Raw genomic sequence first — 19,951 nt, 5'->3', positions numbered from 1 at the left:
CGTCACAATATCACGAACCAATAGATTAATGTATATTTCATGTTGCTGAAGCACGACTTGCCGTGAGACCAGGTTGCACACACACACACATACACATGGAGTTCCTACTGGACACAAGCCTCGAGAGTCCTCGGTCCCACTGTGAAGGGGTTTGCCAGGAGAGATCTTGGTATGAGGATGTTTCAAAAGAAACAAACCCCAGCTAAAACCTCCACAAAGCGCCTAGGCACCAGGGCGTATGAAGAAAATAGTGCAACTTCTCCCAGTGCTGCGGGGAGACATCTCCTCTGTAGCAGCACTCAGCTGGGTCATCCACCAGATAGTTCTGATCCTGGACCCCAGCAACAACACCATCAATGAGCTAAAAGAATCCAGTGAAACTGCATCATTGTAAATTGGTCCATTGGGGAGAAGAAAAAGATCTCTCATTGCTCCGCTTACTCAAACTTGAGAATTCGGGCAGGAGATCAAAGGCAGTATTTGAGGAGAGGAAAGGTCACCATCTTGAAGAGAGCCCTCGGATACAAAGCCAGTAATATTAAGGGTGCAGCTTTAGACCCCGGGTCTGGGGCCCACTGCACTCTTGTAGAAGGAAATTCAAGGCTTCGCCTCGTTGAATGGTATGTTCCAGCAATGAAATATTTGTACCATTGAACTCATAAAAATGTAACATTTGTATTCCATATCATTTTATAAGGGAGTGATCCACCTCCAAAGCGTGTAAACCTTTGATTGCTAAATTTTATATTTTTAAGAGGTGGGATCAATATTGGTCATCCAAGGAAGTTCCTTCACTTGAGAGATGGAAAAAGTTATAATTATAACTTTTTTCACACAATGATGTACAATCTTAATTTCTTTAAAATAACAAAAGATATATGAACAGTTTAGATACCAACGAGAACATGTGAAGTCATACTCGATTATCATTATTTTATAACTGCCTACTCTTGATTAAAATTAAATGCCTCCTACACAGCCAACACAGGGTTTTTTTAAAGTGTCCTTCAGTTATTTGTTATTCGACTGTGGAAACATCCTGCTCCTAGAAATTTCTTTTTGTTCTTTTTAACGCCCATGTCCTTGTTGATGTCTCTCTGATCCCCCTGTTATGTAAGTGACACACAACGCAATGTTTCCATCAAAAACTGTGAAGCACAATCACCCCGCAAGTGCACAGCAGAAATCTGTGCAGCACTGCTCAATTTTGCAAGTTAACCCACTGTAACAAAGCTGAAATGGCACTGGTCTACCAGGATTCATCTCCATCTTCCTTATTCATCACTGGACTGGAATGTGTTGAAACCAGCCAAGCTGTTGTGATGCAACAGCAAGAGGACATTAACTGAGCACAGGTCCAAATTCTCACATATTATTTAATAAATGACTTATAGTCTTGTGTCAGATTTGTAAATGTAATTCATTGCAGAAAAAGAGCTTTGAGCATTATAATGTTCAAGTGCCTATTTGACCAACACATAAAATTGTATGGACAGATGAGGGTGGAATATAAAGTGAACTTACTGGAAGGCTGACCCCATCCTTTTCCCATTTTCTGGAATTCCAGGATCTGGACAAACATCACCAGCCAGGCCACTCTGACTTACTGGAAAAAAAGAGAAAATATGTTAATCAACCTTTATTCATTTTATGTTACACATTTCCACCATTATCAGGATGATGTTACAAATATTGAGAAAAAAAAAAAAAACTCCACATTATTAATGAATTGTAAAAAACAACTGACCCAAAACATATACATTCAAATTTCTCCAAGAAAAACAAAAACTGGTTGACAAAGATTTGATTTGTGAGTAGGTGGACACAATATATTCTCTACTCCAGTGAATCCCAAAGTCTGAGTCATAAAGGTAATGCAGATTGGCCATGAGAGCTCATTAGAAAAAAAAAAGTCTTTGATTTTAGGATTTGTAATAGTTTAAAATTCCCTAAATGATGATGATGATGATGATAATAATAATAATGATAAAAATAATGATAATAATACCCATCAGTTTTGTACGGAGTCCTGGAAGTATCATCGCAAAATGTTTTGCATGTGGAGAGAATGTGCGCACATTTTATTATATTATGCGCACGTTTTATTATATTGTGCGCACATTTTATTAGAAATGCATGTGGTCAGGGTATATCATCATGGTTTGGGTGCACAAGGACATATAGAGAACTCTGGCTACCCAGCATGGCATCATCTGACGTTTAAGCACATTAAAAAGGATGCTGAGGGTGAAGTGTCTCCCCATCGTGAGGATGACAATTTAGGTCATATCATTATGAACAAAAGGAAAATGTGCACACGTTTTATTATAATTCGAGGGCTCAATTAAAGGAAAATGTGCGCACGTTTTATTAATTCGAGGGCTCAATTAAAGGAAAATGTGCGCACGAATTATCACGGCCATTAAAACGTGCACACGAATTATCATGGCCAGAAAAACATCCCGTCCCGTTCATGTGCACACATGTGAACAATTAAAAAAAAAACTGGCTAGCGGTGCTGCTGCTTGCTCTCCCCTTAAACTCTATCATAATTGTGTTATAAACCAGTGACCATTTGTTTTATTATACGTCTGTGTAGTTAATAAATAAAATAATCTTCACAGATGATTCGTTCGTGCGTGCACGTGAAAAAAAAAAACAGCTGCTGCCACTGCTGCTGTGCTGCTGCTCGCTCTCCCATCAAACTCTGTTATAATTGTAATATAAACCAGTCACCATTTGTTTTATTATACATCTGTGTAGTTAAAAAATAAAATAATCTTCATGGACGATTCGTTCGCGCGAACATGTGAAAAAAAAAAATGGCTGCTGCCACTGCTGCTGTGCTGCTGCTCGCTGTCCCCTCAAACTCTGTCATAATTGTGTTATAAACCAGTCACCATTTGTTTTATTATACACCTGTGTAGTTAATAAATAATCTTCATGTAATGATTTGTTTGCGTGCGCACGTGAAAAAAAAAAAAACAGCTGCTGCCGCTGCTGCTGTGCTGCTACTTGCTCTCCCCTCAAACTCTGTCATAATTGTGTTATAAATCAGTCACCATTTGTTTTATTATACATCTGTGCAGTTAATAAATAAAATAATATTCATGGATGATTTGTTCGTGCGCACACGTGAAAAAAACAGCTGCTGCTGCTGAGCTGCTGCTCGCTCTCCTCTCAAACTCTGTCATAATTGTGTTAAATAAAGGACAAAAGGGACATAAGTCCTGCTCACAGGCTGTCTGCCAGAGACAGGACATCTCCACATCAAGTATAAACTCCAGACATCTCCACATCACTACATATCCAGTCCCTGATTGGTCATTGTGACGCGACAAGATGAAAAGAATTCAGATTTTTCAACTTGGGGAGGAGGGCAACACAATGCAATATCGTGCCACAAATGCGCCAATCGCTCAAAATCACTTGATTCGCTTCTCTTCATTCACGTCCATCACGTTGCATTGCGTGGATTGAACTTTTGTGGCCCCACAACGTGTCCTTCCATAAGGATTACATGGCAACCTGTCGCTGCCGTCGCTCACATGTAATCCGGTCTGAATCAATCAATCAATCAACTTTTTTCTTCTATAGCGCCAAATCACAACAAACAGTTGCCCCAAGGCGCTCCATATTGTAAGGCAAGGCCATACAATAATTATGAAAAACCCCAAGGGTCAAAACGACCCCCTATGAGCAAGCACTTGGCAACAGTGGGAAGGAAAAACTCCCTTTTAACAGGAAGAAACCTCCAGCAGAACCAGGCTCAGGGAGGGGCAGTCTTCTGCTGAGACTGGTTGGGGCTGAGGGAAAAAACCAGGAAAAAGACATGCCGTGAAGGGGGGCAGAGATCGATCACTAATGATTAAATGCAGAGTGATGCATACGGAGCAAAAAGAGAAAGAAACAGTGCATCATGGGAACCCCCCCACAATCTACGTCTAAAGCAGCATAACCAAGGGATGGTCCAGGGTCACCCGATCCAGCCCTAACTATAAGCCTTAGCGAAAAGGAAAGTTTTAAGCCTAATCTTAAAAGTAGAGAGGGTATCTTTCTCCCTGATCTGAATTGGGAGCTGGTTCCACAGGAGAGGAGCCTGAAAGCTGAAGGCTCTGCCTCCCATTCTACTCTTACAAACCCTAGGAACTACAAGTAAGCCCGCAGTCTGAGAGCGAAGCGCTCTAATGGGGTAATATGGTACTACGAGGTCCCTAAGATAAGATGGGACCTGATTATTCAAAACCTTATAAGTAAGAAGAAGAATTTTAAATTCTATTCTAGAATTAACAGGAAGCCAATGAAGAGAGGCCAACACGGGTGAGATATGCTCTCTCCTGCTAGTCCCCGTCAGTACTCTAGCTGCAGCATTTTGAACCAACTGAAGGCTTTTTAGGGAACTTTTAGGACAACCTGATGAATTACAATAGTCCAGCCTAGAGGAAATAAATGCATGAATTAGTTTTTCAGCATCACTCTGAGACAAGACCTTTCTGATTTTAGAGATATTGCGTAAATGCAAAAAGGCAGTCCTACATATTTGTTTAATATGCGCTTTGAATGACATATCCTGATCAAAAATGACTCCAAGATTTCTCACAGTATTACTAGAGATCAGGGAAATGCCATCCAGAGTAACGATCTGGTTAGACACCATGCTTCTAAGATTTGTGGGGCCAAGTACAATAACTTCAGTTTTATCTGAGTTTAAAAGCAGGAAATTAGAGGTCATCCATGTCTTTATGTCTGTAAGACAATCCTGCAGTTTAGCTAATTGGTGTGTATCCTCTGGCTTCATGGATAGATAAAGCTGGGTATCATCTGCATAACAATGAAAATTTAAGCAATACCGTCTAATAATACTGCCTAAGGGAAGCATGTATAAAGTGAATAAAATTGGTCCTAGCACAGAACCTTGTGGAACTCCATAATTAACTTTAGTCTGTGAAGAAGATTCCCCATTTACATGAACAAACTGTAATCTATTAGACAAATATGATTCAAACCACCGCAGCGCAGTGCCTTTAATACCTATGACATGCTCTAATCTCTGTAATAAAATTTTATGGTCAACAGTATCAAAAGCAGCACTGAGGTCCAACAGAACAAGCACAGAGATAAGTCCACTGTCCGAAGCCATAAGAAGATCATTTGTAACCTTCACTAATGCTGTTTCTGTACTATGATGAATTCTAAAACCTGACTGAAACTCTTCAAATAGACCATTCCTCTACAGGTGATCAGTTAACTGTTTTACAACTACCCTCTCAAGAATCTTTGAGAGAAAAGGAAGGTTGGAAATTGGCCTATAATTAGCTAAGATAGCTGGGTCAAGTGATGGCTTTTTAAGTAATGGTTTAATTACTGCCACCTTAAAGGCCTGTGGTACATAACCAACTAACAAAGATAGATTGATCATATTTAAGATTGAAGCATTAAATAATGGTAGGACTTCCTTGAGCAGCCTGGCAGGAATGGGGTCCAATAAACATGCCGATGGTTTGGACGAAGCAACCAATGAAAATAACTCAGACAGAACAACCGGAGAGAAAGAGTCTAACCAAATACCGGCATCACTGAAAGCAGCCAAAGATAACGATACATCTTTGGGATGGTTATGAGTAATTTTTTCTCTAATAGTCAAAATTTTGTTAGCAAAGAAAGTCATGAAGTCATTACTAGTTAAAGTTAATGGAATACTCAGCTCAATAGAGCTCTGACTCTTTGTCAGCCTAGCTACAGTGCTGAAAAGAAACCTGAGGTTATTCTTATTTTCTTCAATTAGTGATGAGTAGAAAGATGTCCTAGCTTTACGGAGGGCTTTTTTATAGAGCAACAAACTCTTTTTCCAGGCTAAGTGAAGATCTTCTAAGTTAGTGAGACGCCATTTCCTCTCCAACTTACGGGTTATTTGCTTTAAGCTACGAGTTTGTGAGTTATACCACGGAGTCAGACACTTCTGATTTAAAGCTCTCTTTTTCAGAGGAGCTACAGCATCCAAAGTTGTCTTCAAAGAGGATGTAAAACTATTGATGAGATACTCTAACTCCCTTACAGAGTTTAGGTAGCTACTCTGCTCTGTGTTGGTATATGACATTAGAGAACATAACGAAGGAATCATATCCTTAAACCTAGTTACAGCGCTTTCTGAAAGACTTCTAGTGTAATGAAACTTATTCCCCACTGCAGGGTAGTCCATCAGGGTAAATGTAAATGTTATTAAAAAATGATCAGACAGAAGGGAGTTTTCAGGGAATACTGTTAAATCTTCTATTTCCATACCATAAGTCAGAACAAGATCTAAGATATGATTAAAGTGGTGGGTGGACTCATTTACTTTTTGAGCAAAGCCGATAGAGTCTAATAATAGATTAAATGCAGTGTTGAGGCTGTCATTCTCAGCATCTGTGTGGATATTAAAATCGCCCACTATAATTATCTTATCTGAGCTAAGCACTAAGTCAGACAAAAGGTCTGAAAATTCACAGAGAAACTCACAGTAACGACCAGGTGGACGATAGATAACAAATAAAACTGGTTTTTGGGACTTCCAATTTGGATGGACAAGACTAAGAGACAAGCTTTCAAATGAATTAAAGCTCTGTCTAGGTTTTTGATTAATTAATAAGCTGGAATGGAAGATTGCTGCTAATCCTCCGCCACGGCCCGTGCTACGAGCATTCTGACAGTTAGTGTGACTCGGGGGTGTTGACTCATTTAAACTAACATATTCATCCTGCTGTAACCAGGTTTCTGTTAGGCAGAATAAATCAATACGTTGATCAATTATTATATCATTTACCAACAGGGACTTAGAAGAGAGAGACCTAATGTTTAATAGACCACATTTAACTGTTTTAGTCTGTGGTGCAATTGAAGGTGCTATATTATTTTTTCTTTTTGAATTTTTATGCTTAAATAGATTTTTGCTGGTTATTGGTGGTCTGGGAGCAGGCACCGTCTCTACGGGGATGGGGTAATGAGGGGATGGCAGGGGGAGAGAAGCTGCAGAGAGGTGTATAAGACCACAGCTCTGCCTCCTGGTCCCAACGCTGGACAGTCACAGTTTGGAGGATCCAAGAAAATTGGCCAGATTTCTAGAAATGAGAACTGCTCCATCTAAAGTGGGATGGATGCCGTCTCTCCTAACAAGACCAGGTTTTCCCCAGAACCTTTGCCAATTATCAATGAAGCACACCTCATTTTTTGGACACCACTCAGACAGCCAGCAATTCAAGGAGAACATGCGGCTAAACATGTCACTCCCGAATGCCACGTATGACTTCCTTAGATGGAATGCCTGTTCATTGGAGGTTATCTTTTCAGCCAAGGCCAGCACCCAATTAGAGGTGGGTGGACTGGCATAATGGAGATAGTGTCCAACAACACAGACAGACAGGAAGCATGACTGAGAATCAAACCCAGGTCAACACATTGGTTTTTCAACTCCTATTCCACCGAGCTACCTGCTTTGCCAAGAATCTAGAGCAAATCTAAGTTGAAGTCACCCATGTGCCTTCTGACAAGCCGTAGCTAAAATTCCATGCCCCTCAACCATGAAGCTGCATGGCTATAATTTGTAAATGTATAATGCAATGATTTTGTTACACTTCTGTAACTGAAGCTTAAACTCAACCCTGACTGCACATCTTGAACCCTATTAGTATGGACATAACATTACAAAAAATGTGGATGAGGCCAACCACACATGGACCTGACTGTAGGCTCCATTATGTTAGGAATGTTGTCCCTTGTGGGCATCTATCTTAAGTCATTTGGGCAGAAGAGAAAGTAACATTTTGAACAACAGAGACAAAAATAAGATTCAGGAATGACATCCAAGAAAAATATTTAAATTAGAGCCAGTTTGCAGTCTGTATAACAGCATTATAGCTGGCCTCAATCCCTAAATGGTTAATGCTACATGTTTGTTAAACTCCTGGGGCCTCAAGTATCAACCATTTATGCATATGAACATTTGTACACAAAGTATGGAATTGATCAACTTGTACTTAAATTTAAAAATGTGTGTAAATAGGTGCACATCTCTGACCTTGCATACACACAGCATCTAGTGGTAGAAGACATAAACTCCAACTAGTAAGCATGGCTGCCATTCCAATACATTTTTTCTTTCCTCGAATTTGTAGGTACACAATTAGTAATTACAATATGTCAAGTTAGAACCAGATGTGGAGCCTCACTGGAGTCAAAACCTACAATGGACACTTTTTGGAACAAAACAGCAGGTTTTAACTTCACCATTTAAATATAAAACTAAATAAAAACCTTTACCATCAAAAACACCTCAACCTGCACCTGTTATTACAAGACAACATAATAACTTTCCTCCTTAAATTTTTACAGACATGGGTGAACTTTTATTTTATTTAACTTTATTTAATTTTTGACTAATTGAGTAAGATTTTATCATAATAAAAGTGTCAATCAAAACTCAGCAACATGGGGTGTGCAGCCAGTACATTCTGAGTGCCGGTCCCAAGCCCGGATAAATGAGGAGGGTTGCGTCAGGAAGGGCATCCGGCGTAAAACAAGCTAACCCAACTATGCAGACTAAGAATCAAATTTCCATACCGGACTGGTCGCGGCCCGGGTTAACAACGTCCACCACGGGTGCTGTTGCCCAACAGGGTGCCAGTGGAAATTGGGCTACTGCTGGGTGAAGACGACGAAGAAGAGGAGGAGAACGTTTCCACAAACAGCGGGAGAAGAAGAAAACTAGAAAGGTGGAAATGAGAGTGGGGACTTTGAATGTTGGTAGTATGACTGGTAAAGGGTGAGAGCTGGCTGATATGATGGAGAGGAGAAAGGTAGACATATTGTGTGTGCAAGAGACCAAGTGGAAGGGAAGTAAGAGCAGGAGCATAGGCGGTGGGTACAAGTTGTCGTACTATGGTGAGGACAGGAACAGAAATGGTGTTGGGGTCATTTTAAAGGAAGAGTATGTTAAAAGTGTGTTGGATGTCAAGGGAGTGTCTGACAGGGTGATGAGTGTGAAGTTGGAAATTGAAGGGGTGATGATGAATATCATCAGTGCATATGCCCCACAGGTAGGTTGTGAGATGAAGGAGACAGAAGATTTCTGGAGTGTGTTAGATGAGGTGGTGGAGAGTGTGCCCAAGCATGAAAGAGTGGTGATAGGAGCAGACTTCAATGGCCATGTTGGTGAAGGGAACAGAGGTGATGAGGAAGTAATGGGTAGATATGGTATCAAGGATAGGAATGGGGAAGGACAGATGGTAGTTGATTTTGAAAAAGGATGGAAATGGCTGTGGTGAATACCTACTTTAAGAAAAGGGAGGAGCACAGGGTAACATATATGAGTGGAGGAAGGTGCACACAGGTGGACTACATTCTTTATAGGAGATGCAAGCTAAAGGAAATCAAAGACTGTAAGGTAGTGGCAGGGGAGAGTGGCGTTAGACAGCATAGGATGGTTGTTTGTAGGATGACTTTAGAGGTAAAGAAGAAGAAGAGAGTGACAGCTCAACAAAGGATCAGATGGTGAGCAGGTGAGAGAAGCACTGGTTGGAGGGGAAGCAATTTTGGACAACTGGAAAAGTACTGCAGATGTGGTGAGGGAAACAGCTAGGACAGTACTGGGTACGACATCTGGACAGTGGAAGGAAGACAAGGAGACTTGGCGGTGGAATGAAGAGGTCCAGGAAAGCATAAGGAGAAAGAGGTTGGCAAAAAAGTTTGGGGATTCAATTCAATTCAGTTCAATTCAAATTTATTTATATAGCACATTTAAAACACAGCTGCAGCTGACCAAAGTGCTTCACAATAATAGCAATACAAAAGTGTAAAATATTAAAGGAAAAAAAATAAAATAAAATAAATAATCTAAAAATACACAGTAAAATAGCAGAGCAAAGCATACACCACTTAGCCAGTGTTGAAAGCCAGGGAGAAGAGATGAGTTTTCAGACTGGACTTAAACTGTCCCACAGACTCTGAGGACCTGACAGTCAGCGGAAGATCGTTCCAGAGTCATGGCGCTGCGACAGAAAAGGCTCTATCACCTCTGGATTTAAGCCTGGCTTTAGGAACAGCCAGGAGAAGCTGGTCAGCTGACCTCACAGCCCTACGTGGAGTGTACGGCTGCAAGAGCTCACTCAGATACATTGGGCCTATACAGTGCAGACACTTAAAAACAATCAGCAAAACATTATATTTAACATGAAAACCGACAGGGAGCTAGTGTAAGGTGCAGAGCACAGGGGTGATGTGCTCATGCTTCTTTGTTTTAGTCAAAAGGCGGGCTGCAGCATTCTGTACACTCTGCAGGCACTGTAGGGAGCGTTGGTCCAGCCCAACATAGAGAGCATTACAATAATCCAGACGTGACGTTATAAATGCATGGATGGCTCTTTCAAAATCAACTTGAGTAAAATAAGATTTAATCTTGGAAAGAGTCCTCATCTGAAAGAAGCTGGCCCTGATGACAGAGCCGATGTGCTTATCAAATCTGAAAAATGGGTCAACTATCACCCCTAGATTTTTTACAAAAGGGCAGCAAAAAGTGGACAGAGGACCAGTAACACTGTCTTGTTCTTGTAGAGGGTTACTTTGCCCGAACACTAAAATCTCAGTTTTATTTTTAAGATTCAGAAAATTAGCTCTCATCCAGACTTGTACATCATTTAGACAGTCCTGTAGTATTTTTACAGCAGCCTGGGTATCACACAAGATTACAGGAAGGTAAATCTGAATGTCGTCTGCAAAACAATGAAAACAGACTTCGTGCTTTTTAAAAACAGACCCAAGAGGGATCATGTACAAAGCAAAGAGAAGTGGTGCTAAAATTGAGCCCTGGGGCACGCCATATTTAAGAGTAGACACAGAGGAAGAGTACTGTCCTACATTAACAGAAAAACTTCTGTTGGAAAGATAGGACCAAAACCAATTTAACGCTGAACCCTTAATACCTATGTGCATCTCGAGGCGAGTCACAAGGACACTGTGGTCCACTGTGTCAAAGGCTGCAGATAAATCTAAAAGCACAAGAACCGCAGAGTTCCCAGCATCAACAGTTAAAAGAAGGTCATTAAAAACTTTTAAAAGGGCTGTTTCAGTACTGTGTCTTAATTTAAAACCAGATTGAAACTTCTCCCCTATTTCATTAAGACTGTAAGGTAGTGGCAGGGGAGAGTGCATTAGACAGCATAGGATGGTTGTTTGTAAGCCTGCAATTGGTCATAAAGAGCTTTCTCTAAGACTTTAGAAACAAATGGCAATTTAGAGATTGGTCTATAGTTGGACAACACATTTGGATCAAGATTGCTCTTTTTGATGAGTGGCTGGACTACAGCATGTATAAGAGCTGACGGAAAACAACCACTTGATAGAGAAGCGTTCACAAGTTCAGCAATGTACGGACCAATACACTGAAAAACATCTTTAAACAAATGACCTGGAACAATGTCCAAAGTGCAGGAAGAAGACTTAAGCTGATTAACAATTTTAGTCAGCTCACAAATAGATACAGGATTAAAACAATCAAAAACAGCATGACACATGGATGGATCTGCTGACTCCACCTCAAATACAGGAGATGATCTAAGATCAGAGATTTTATCTCTGAAATAAGAGAGAAAATCTTCACAAAGGCTGGCCGAGGGCACAGCAATATTGCTCGAACGAGGATTAATGAGCAAATTCACAGTGTTAAAAAGCACCTGAGGTTTATGACAGTTTGAGGACACAAGATCTGACATGAATCTAGTTTTAGCAGCTTTAGCTGCTCTCTGATACTCAGACAGTCTATCCCTCAGTATTTGCAAGGAAACTTGAAGATTATCTTTTCCATTGTCGCTCAGCACGCCTACAAGAGCGCCTGAGTTCATGAGTGCGCTCGTTTAGCCAAGGCTGTGCCGTGGGCTTTATGCGCTTCAGCCGCAAAGGAGCCACAGAGTCCAAAGCCTTTGTGCACGCACCATTAAAATAAGAAAGGAGTTCATCAGGAGTTGCGTTATCTGAGTCGTTTCTATACGTTTCATGAAAAGCACCAGAAAACAGGGCGGCTGACTCAGTATTGAATGTGTGCACCCGGCGCGCCATAGCGCACAGACTGACCACACTACGAGACAACGTTACAGAGAATAAAACAGCAAAGTGATCAGAGAAGTGGGTTTCACAAATCTCAATTACATTAGGATTAAGACCGAAAGAAAGCACAATGTCCAAAATATGCCCCTTCTCGTGCGTACAGCTTGACACAGACTGAGTCAAATTAAAAGAGGCAATCAAATCCAAGAAGTCTTTAACCATCGGCTTGGATTCGCAACAGACGTGGATATTAAAATCCCCAACAAACAGAAAGTGATCGTAATTCAATGATAAGCTGGCCACAAAGTCAGTAAAGTCCTGAATGAAGTCTTTATTTGGCTTTGGAGGGCAATACACCAGCGCACACAGGACTGGAATATCACAGATTATCACAAAAGTCTGCAGTTCAAAGCTGGAGAACAGATCTGCCGGTACCTGCCGACAGGTGTAGCTTTCTTTATATACAGTAGCGAGCCCACCGCCTCTGCCAGTCATTGGAGGTGTATTAAAGTAAAGGCATGCAGGGGGTAAAAGTTCGGAGAAAGGTGAAGACTCACCGACTTGGAGCCAGGTCTCTGTGAGCAGCATCATATCCAGTTTGCGCGATGTAAAGAAGTCTTTCAATAAAAACGTTTTGTTAGCTAGCAATCTAGCATTCAACAGGCCAAGGCGTAATGACACAGTTTCACAGACCCGCGAGGAGCAGCGGCATGAGCAGCGGCAGATGACGCAGGCCGGTGTCCAAACACGCAGGGAACATGGGCTGGATCCATCATAACCCATACGATCTTCTAATTACTGGGAATCCAGGAGTCCTGAAGAGAGGGACAATTCCACGGTTGGACCTCCAGTGAGACTTAATTTTCACAAGGACACCTCCGCATTTCCCACGCTTTCTGGGTCGCTTCCTCCGCGTGAAGACAGGTGAGCGCAGCAGGTAAGCAGGTACAGAGCTCAAGGGAGGAGGGATTCTGGATGTTTGGTCCCCAAAACTGTTCCTTAAAACCAGCTCATGAGAAAGTTTGAGATCAATGAGTGCCTGGCGATCATACACTAGCAATCCAGTGATGCTTTCACACAGAATAAATAACAATACAGCAATAAAAAACAGAAAACGCAGAGCAGGTAGATGACTGACGGTACACGCTGGTGCCATCTTGTCCATTTGAAAATTCCTTCAAATACAGTGGGGATAGTCAGAGAGATGAAGAAAGTAGACAGGAGTATAAGGAGATGTGGCGTAAGGCGAAAAGAGAAGTGGCAAAAGCGAAGGAAAAGGCATATTGCGAGCTGTACAAGAAGTTGAATAGTAAGGAAGGAAAAAAGGACTTGTACCGATTGGCCAGACAAAGGGACAGAGCTGGAAAGGATGTGCAGCAGGTTAGGGTGGTAAAAGATGCACATGGTAATGTGCTGACAAGTGAGGAGTGTGTGCTGAGAAGGTGGAGGGAATATTTTGAAGAGCTGATGAATAAAGAAAATGAGTGAGAGAAAAGGCTGGATGATGTGGTGAGAGTAAATCAGGAAGTACAAGAGATTAGTAAGGAAGAAGTGAGGGCTGCTATGAAGAGGATGAAGATTGGAAAGGCAGTTGGTCCAGATGACATTCCAGTGGAAGCATGGAATTGTCTAGGAGAGATGGCAGTCGAGTTTCTAACCAGATTGTTTAATAAAATCTTGGAAAGTGAGAGAAAGCCTGGGTAGTGGAGAATACACAATAAAGACAAGATATTTAATGTTCAAACTGATAAACATTACTGTTTTTGTGCAAATATTTGCTCATTTTGAAATGGATGCCGACAACACGTTTCAAAAAGCTGGAACAGTGGTATGTTTACCACTGTGTTACACCACCTTTCCTTCCAACAATACTCAATAAACGTTTGGGAATTGAGGACACTAATTGTTGAAGCTTTGTAGGTGGAATTCTTTCCCATTCTTGCTTCATGTAAAACTTCAGTTGTTCAACAGTCTGGGGTCTCCATTGTCGTATTTTGCACTTCATAATGCGTCACATATTTTCAATGGGCGACAGGTCTGGACTGCAGGCAGGCCAGTCTAGTACCCGCACTGTTTTACTATGAAGCCACGCTGTTGTAACACATGCAAAATGTGGCTTGGCAATGTCTTGCTGAAATAACTAGGGAAGTCCATGAGAAAGACGTTGCTTGGATGGCAGCATGTGTTGCTCGAAAACCTGGATGTACCTTTCAGCATTGATGATGTCATCAGAGATGTGTAAGTTGCCCATGCCATGGGCACTAACACACCCCCATACCATCATAGATGCTGGCTTTTGAACTTTGTGCTGGTAACAATCTGCATGGTCTTTTTCCTCTTTTGTCCGGAGGACACGATGTCGATGATTTCCAAAAACAATTTGAAATGTGGACTCATCAGACAACAGCACACTTTTCCACTTTGCGCCTGTCCATTTCAAATGAGCTCAGGCCAAGTGAAGGCGGCGGCATTTCTGGTTGTTGTTGATGTATGGCTTTCGCTTTGCATGGTAGTTTTAATTTGCACTTGTAAGATCCTTTAAACAATGATGTTGGTTTTTAATGCAGTGCTGCCTGAGGGATCGAAGGTCACGGGTATTCAATGTTGGTTTTCGGCCTTGCCACTTACGTGTAGAAAGTTCTCCAGATTCTCTGCATCTTCTGATTATATGATGTACTGTAGATGATGGAATCCTTAAACTTCTTGCAATTGAACATTGAGAAATATTGTTCTTAAACTTTTGGACTATTTTTTAACGCAGTTGTTCACAAAGTGATGATCCTCACCCCATCTTTGCTTGTGAATGGCTGAGCCTTTTGGGGATGCTCCTTTTATACCCAATCATGACACTCACGTGTTTCCAATTTACCTGTTCACCTGTGGAATGTTCCAAACAGGTGTTCTTTGAGCATTCATCAATTATCCCAGTCTTTTGTCTCAGCATTTTTGAAATGTGTTGCAGGTATCCATTTCAAAATGAGCAAATATTTGCACAAAAACATAAAAGTCTATCAGTTTGAACATTAAAAATCTTGTCTTTTTGGTGCATTCAATTGAATAAAGGTTGAAGATGATCTGCAAATCATTTTATTCTGTTTTTATTTACATTTCATACAATGTCCCAACTTCATTGGAATTGGGGTTGTACAGTCATGAAATGACATGAATGAAGCAGTGCGCTCTTATCATGCCCACATCTGCTGGCCCTGTGCGTGTGTCCAGCTGGTTCCGTGTGTCCAGTCAGCGGCGTGTCGAAGGACAGACACTGTGTCATGTGGCCTATAGCTCACACGTGGGTGACGTGACATTCAGATCACCAGCTGAGTGTACACATGATCTGACATTCCGTTTCACCTGGCACAGCCTGTCAAGCTACAAGCTGTAAGGCCACTGCAGCCCGTCACAAAGGCGATTATGCATTTCCACATGAGGACAGCAGGCAAACACATGTGCCTCACGGTGGACAGTTGTAAGGTCATGTCCTTCAAAACACGGTATGTCCTCTCCGGCTGTGACATCCAGGTCCAGAGATCTCAACAACAGCAGCTCCACAGACACACCCATCAAGAGATGGGTAGTGATAAGATTTTACCAATATTGATACCATTATCGATTCCGCTTATCAATACCATTCCTTATCGATTCCCTTATAGATACCTCTTGTGAATTTTCTGTGTACTAAAAGTAGGCTTTACAGGTTTTCTATGTCATTTATTGAGTCTTAAAGTAAATAAATATGAAATTGGTCACTGGATCCTTAAACTCTGAACATAATAAACTCTACATGGTGGATCCTTGATCTCTGGACATAAATAGAAATAAATAAAATCTGTAGTTTTTGTCAAAAGCATTTCCTTTCAGACATTATTGGGATGAATATCTTTCCATACATCTGAGCTGAGCTCTTGCAGCTGGCTGTGCCGCACGCCAGGATGTAATTCATAAAGAATACAGGATGTCTCACTTTGGGAGGAAAAAAAATTTTGTCAATTGTAGTTTACTGTCTGTATTACCGTGTTTGGAAAGAGGTGTCATATTATTTAAAGCAGCAATTTGTTTTGAAGTTATTCATTCCGACCGGACTCTGTCTTGGCAGAGAGCTGCGCAGTGTTTGGAGCTGTGCCAATGGAACGGAAGACAATTCTTGTTTCTTAATTGCAACAAGAGTCCCAGTTAGTGACTTTAATCCACACAAAAGTGACTCATGATTGACATATTTTAATGGCTTTGAAAGGGGTTTAGAAGTGGACTTGCCGCTTCTGAAGAGCAGTGAATCAAAGACCCATGGAGCCAGTGGATCGAAGCACTGCTTCATTGGTTCAAGGTTCAAAGTGGAGTCGCGGTGCAGAAGTGGTTGATTACAGAGCCGCTGCACGGTCTATACTCAACACAGAGAAATGACCATTTTTCCAACAGACACCCTCACAAACTACAGCTGCTGTGAAGGACCAATAAGGGAATCATTAAGCAAAAAGGCTACTGATATCGGTGGATCTAATCAATTCTTAATGAAACCCGAAAAGAACCGATTCTCGATACGCAACCCGACACCCATCTGTTTGTTCAGCCCACAGAACTAAGTGTCATGCTCCTTTTCTTTTCTCTGTCATTATTTATTTTAGTCATTTGTTATGTAATTGTGAATGTAGTTATTGTAATAATTATTTATATACTTGTCCTGGCTGTGGTCTCTGTGTTTTAATGTAACACGTCATGTGCACTGAGCTGTCATGTCCAGCTGTCAGTGTGTGGCTGGACAGCAATCAGCTGAGAGGCACCTTGCTGTGCTGTGTGTGCTCAGACGTGGCTGGCCGGTCCCCATGTGACCTTGCCTGTACATACATTTCAGCATGCAAACATACACCATATGTGTTTGTGGGGGAGTGAGAAACACATGCACGGCAAATGCATTGGGGGGTGCGCAACACACGCACACCGAGTGTGTTGAGGGAGGAGCCGACACTAGCGTGCCAAGTTTGCTACGTTACGCTACACTCATGTGACACTTTTCACAGACAGCTCGAATGTGGTTACCTGCTGTCTACTATCGTGCCAGGAGCGCGAATAGTCCCACCTTTCTAAGTGTCCGGCGAAAGGTGTTAGATGTTCGTGTGTGGCACCTGGAATTTGGCAGACACCTGCCGAGAGAGGGGTGGAATAGGCACTCGCAGGGCATTCGCTGTCTTTCAGCCACTTGTGTCCACGAATGGTTGTAGTGACAGCTGTACGAGGCATTTGTGGTAGCGCCGATTTTTCATGAGTGGCATGCAATTCATCCTTCGTGCACCAGTTGGCTTCAGTCCGGACCTGGCGCCACAAGGGAGCGTTTGGGGGCAACACCCCCTCACGTCATCAACCTCGCCCCCTAGGATGTGAAAGTTATCAAAAATAAAAAGAAAAAAGAAAGAAAAAGAAATACTGGAAAATATAGCGCCTTGCAGTTTTGCGGATTTTTTTAGTCCAATTTTGCACGCTTTTTTTTTTTTTTACAGCGCATTATGCTCTGCGTCCTCATCAAGCAGGCTGGACGTGGCACTGCGAAGGGAGAGTACGCGCATTGTGTTCTGCGTGTCTGTTAATAATAATCTTCTCGCCCAGAAGAAAAAAAAGCACCAACAACTACCCATAACTGTGTTCTTCACTCGGAAAAAGACACCTGCAGCGAGGTGTGAGTGGAAAAAGGCGCGACAGTGGCCCGGTGCCAGGACGAAGAGGCACGATCAGAGGAACTGTGAAATACTGGTCAGTCACTATTAATAATTTCTTATGTGTCCAACCTCGTAGGTTGATCGTTAAAATTAAATTTGTTAGTTCTAAAAGCCATCATAATTATTTATAGGAAAACGTTCTATTTTTATTTCTCAAACAAATGTTTGTGCCTGAAAACAGGTTGGTCTTATTTTTCTACTAAGGTTTGAACTTTGAGAGTGTTTACACACGAGAGAAAAGTGAGAAAATGTTAATGCCTGTTTGAGAAAATTGTATAAAGTGTGTAGTGAGGGTTTTACAGCCTTAAAACCTCTATAATAATTGTAAAAAATAACGCTGTCTACTTCGCGGATTTAAACTATTGCGGGCTATTTTTAGAATGTAACTCCCGCGATAAACGAGGGACCACTGTATATCTACATGAAAGGTTTATCTTTGACCCGTTGTGTGACTGTCATGCCCAATTGTGCTGTGTTTGCGCTTGTGATGGAGGGCTGTATGTGGGGTTAATCTACTGTCTCGTATCTTTTCTCAGATCAGTTGTTGGTTTGGTTTTGTGGTATGCAGGAGATCACTTGACCGATACGTTCAAATAATAATTAAAAAATACTGTCATCACTGTTTACTCTTACTCAGTCAGTCTCTTACAACGGTGTAGCCTAAATACACGAGCTTTCTAGGAGCGCACCCAATTCATTACGCATGCTCAGAGGCAGGTACCCTCCGGTGCACACTTTTTTTTGGGGGTGAGGGGGCGACCCCGCCCCCTGTGATAAACTCATCGCCCCCTTAATATTTTTTTCTGGCGCCGGGCCTGCTTCAGTCGTGTTATGTGTGAAGGGGCCTGTAACGATTTGCGCATGCCTGACATGCTCCTGTTTGATAAATACATACTTTTTTGTACTTTCACATGCATTAAATTGTGTTTGTAAGGCAGCATTTTAAAAAAACCTTTTCTGTACACAGTTTTATAAATAAGGGCCCTGGAATTAAAACTGAAAGACTTTTTGCCACAAGCACATCTTAATTGTTTCATTTCACCTCCACTGTGGATCATTCACTGCTGCTGAGTCTGCTGAGAGTTGTAACAGTGCAAAGACAATGCATTTTTGGAGGGAGAAACCGACAAACATGTTTGTCATTATGTACAACAGAAAGAGAATGAAGATCTTCAAACAAACAACAGAGAGGAAGCAGTCGTAATGAACAGAGAACACAACAAGGCAAATGAACTGTCTGTAATGGAAGCCAAACTGCATCTCAGAAAGTCACAGAGAAAGACTGAGTGGGAAGAGCAGAAATAAATCCAACTGAAGAAACAGCAAAATGAAGACACATCTTAAATGATTGGAGAATAAAGAGTCAGCTCTTTAACATACTGAACAGTCACTTCAGCTATAAAAGTCCAATCTTGTTTTAGAAATGCTATCTTATTGTTTATAATGAACAGCAGTGCCAGAAACAAAATGATGCCAATCAAAGCCTTCGAGGTATCACAACATCAAGAGTCAAATGTAGCGAAGCAGACAGAAAATATAACAAAATAAAGATAAACGGCAGAGAGGAAGGAGTCAAATATGAATGCATGAGGCCATTTATGCTTCATTTCCACCGAGCAGTCCAAGTCGGTATGGCATGGTATGGTACGGTTTTGAGCAGTTAAGTCTGGCTTGGCTTGCATTTCCACCGCCAGCAATACCCTTTGCTTGGAAGGCGAAGCATGGTAGGGATCGACATGCACATCATCGGGAGTGCATAATCTGTTGTGTGGCCTCACCCACTCCACTTGGAGTCCACATAGTGGAATTTAACATTTTTTTAATTAAATTAAGTTTAAATTTATTTTTCTCTTGGTGGATCATGGGATTTATTTTCATCACAAGCAGAATTCTGAACAGATGACACATGGCTGTAGTAAACACTGCCATAATAAATGGAATGCTGTGACAGTTTTAACTTTTAAAATAAGTTGTTTTACTTGTTGGTGGGACAAAGCACTGGAATATGCTAGTTCACGCAACACCCAGGGCAGACAAACACTGAGGGACTTATTTAAAAATGCTGTAATTATTGAGTACGAGGTCTGTCCGAAAAGTAACGGACCTTTTTACTTTTTTCAAAAACTATATGGATTTGAATCATGTGTGATTGCATCAGCCAAGCTTGAACC

At 41.5% G+C, this 19,951-nt stretch overlaps 1 protein-coding gene across 1 annotated transcript in view; it reads right to left on the bottom strand.

Annotated features, from left to right (window-relative positions):
* The window catches only part of LOC117503844 (CUB and sushi domain-containing protein 1-like), a 2,069,078-nt gene that overhangs the window by 976,796 nt on the left and 1,072,331 nt on the right, over window positions 1–19,951 (bottom strand). Inside the window, exon 8 of the mRNA XM_034163109.1 lies at window positions 1,525–1,606. Within this exon, the coding sequence (XP_034019000.1) occupies window positions 1,525–1,606 (82 nt within the window). The remainder of the gene's footprint in view (window positions 1–1,524; window positions 1,607–19,951) is intronic.

This window comes from Thalassophryne amazonica, chromosome 2 (genome assembly GCF_902500255.1).
Source record: "Thalassophryne amazonica chromosome 2, fThaAma1.1, whole genome shotgun sequence".
NCBI lineage: Eukaryota > Metazoa > Chordata > Actinopteri > Batrachoidiformes > Batrachoididae > Thalassophryne > Thalassophryne amazonica.
Note: the sequence above shows the minus strand (reverse complement) of the source record. Positions and strands in the feature narration are given on the sequence as shown.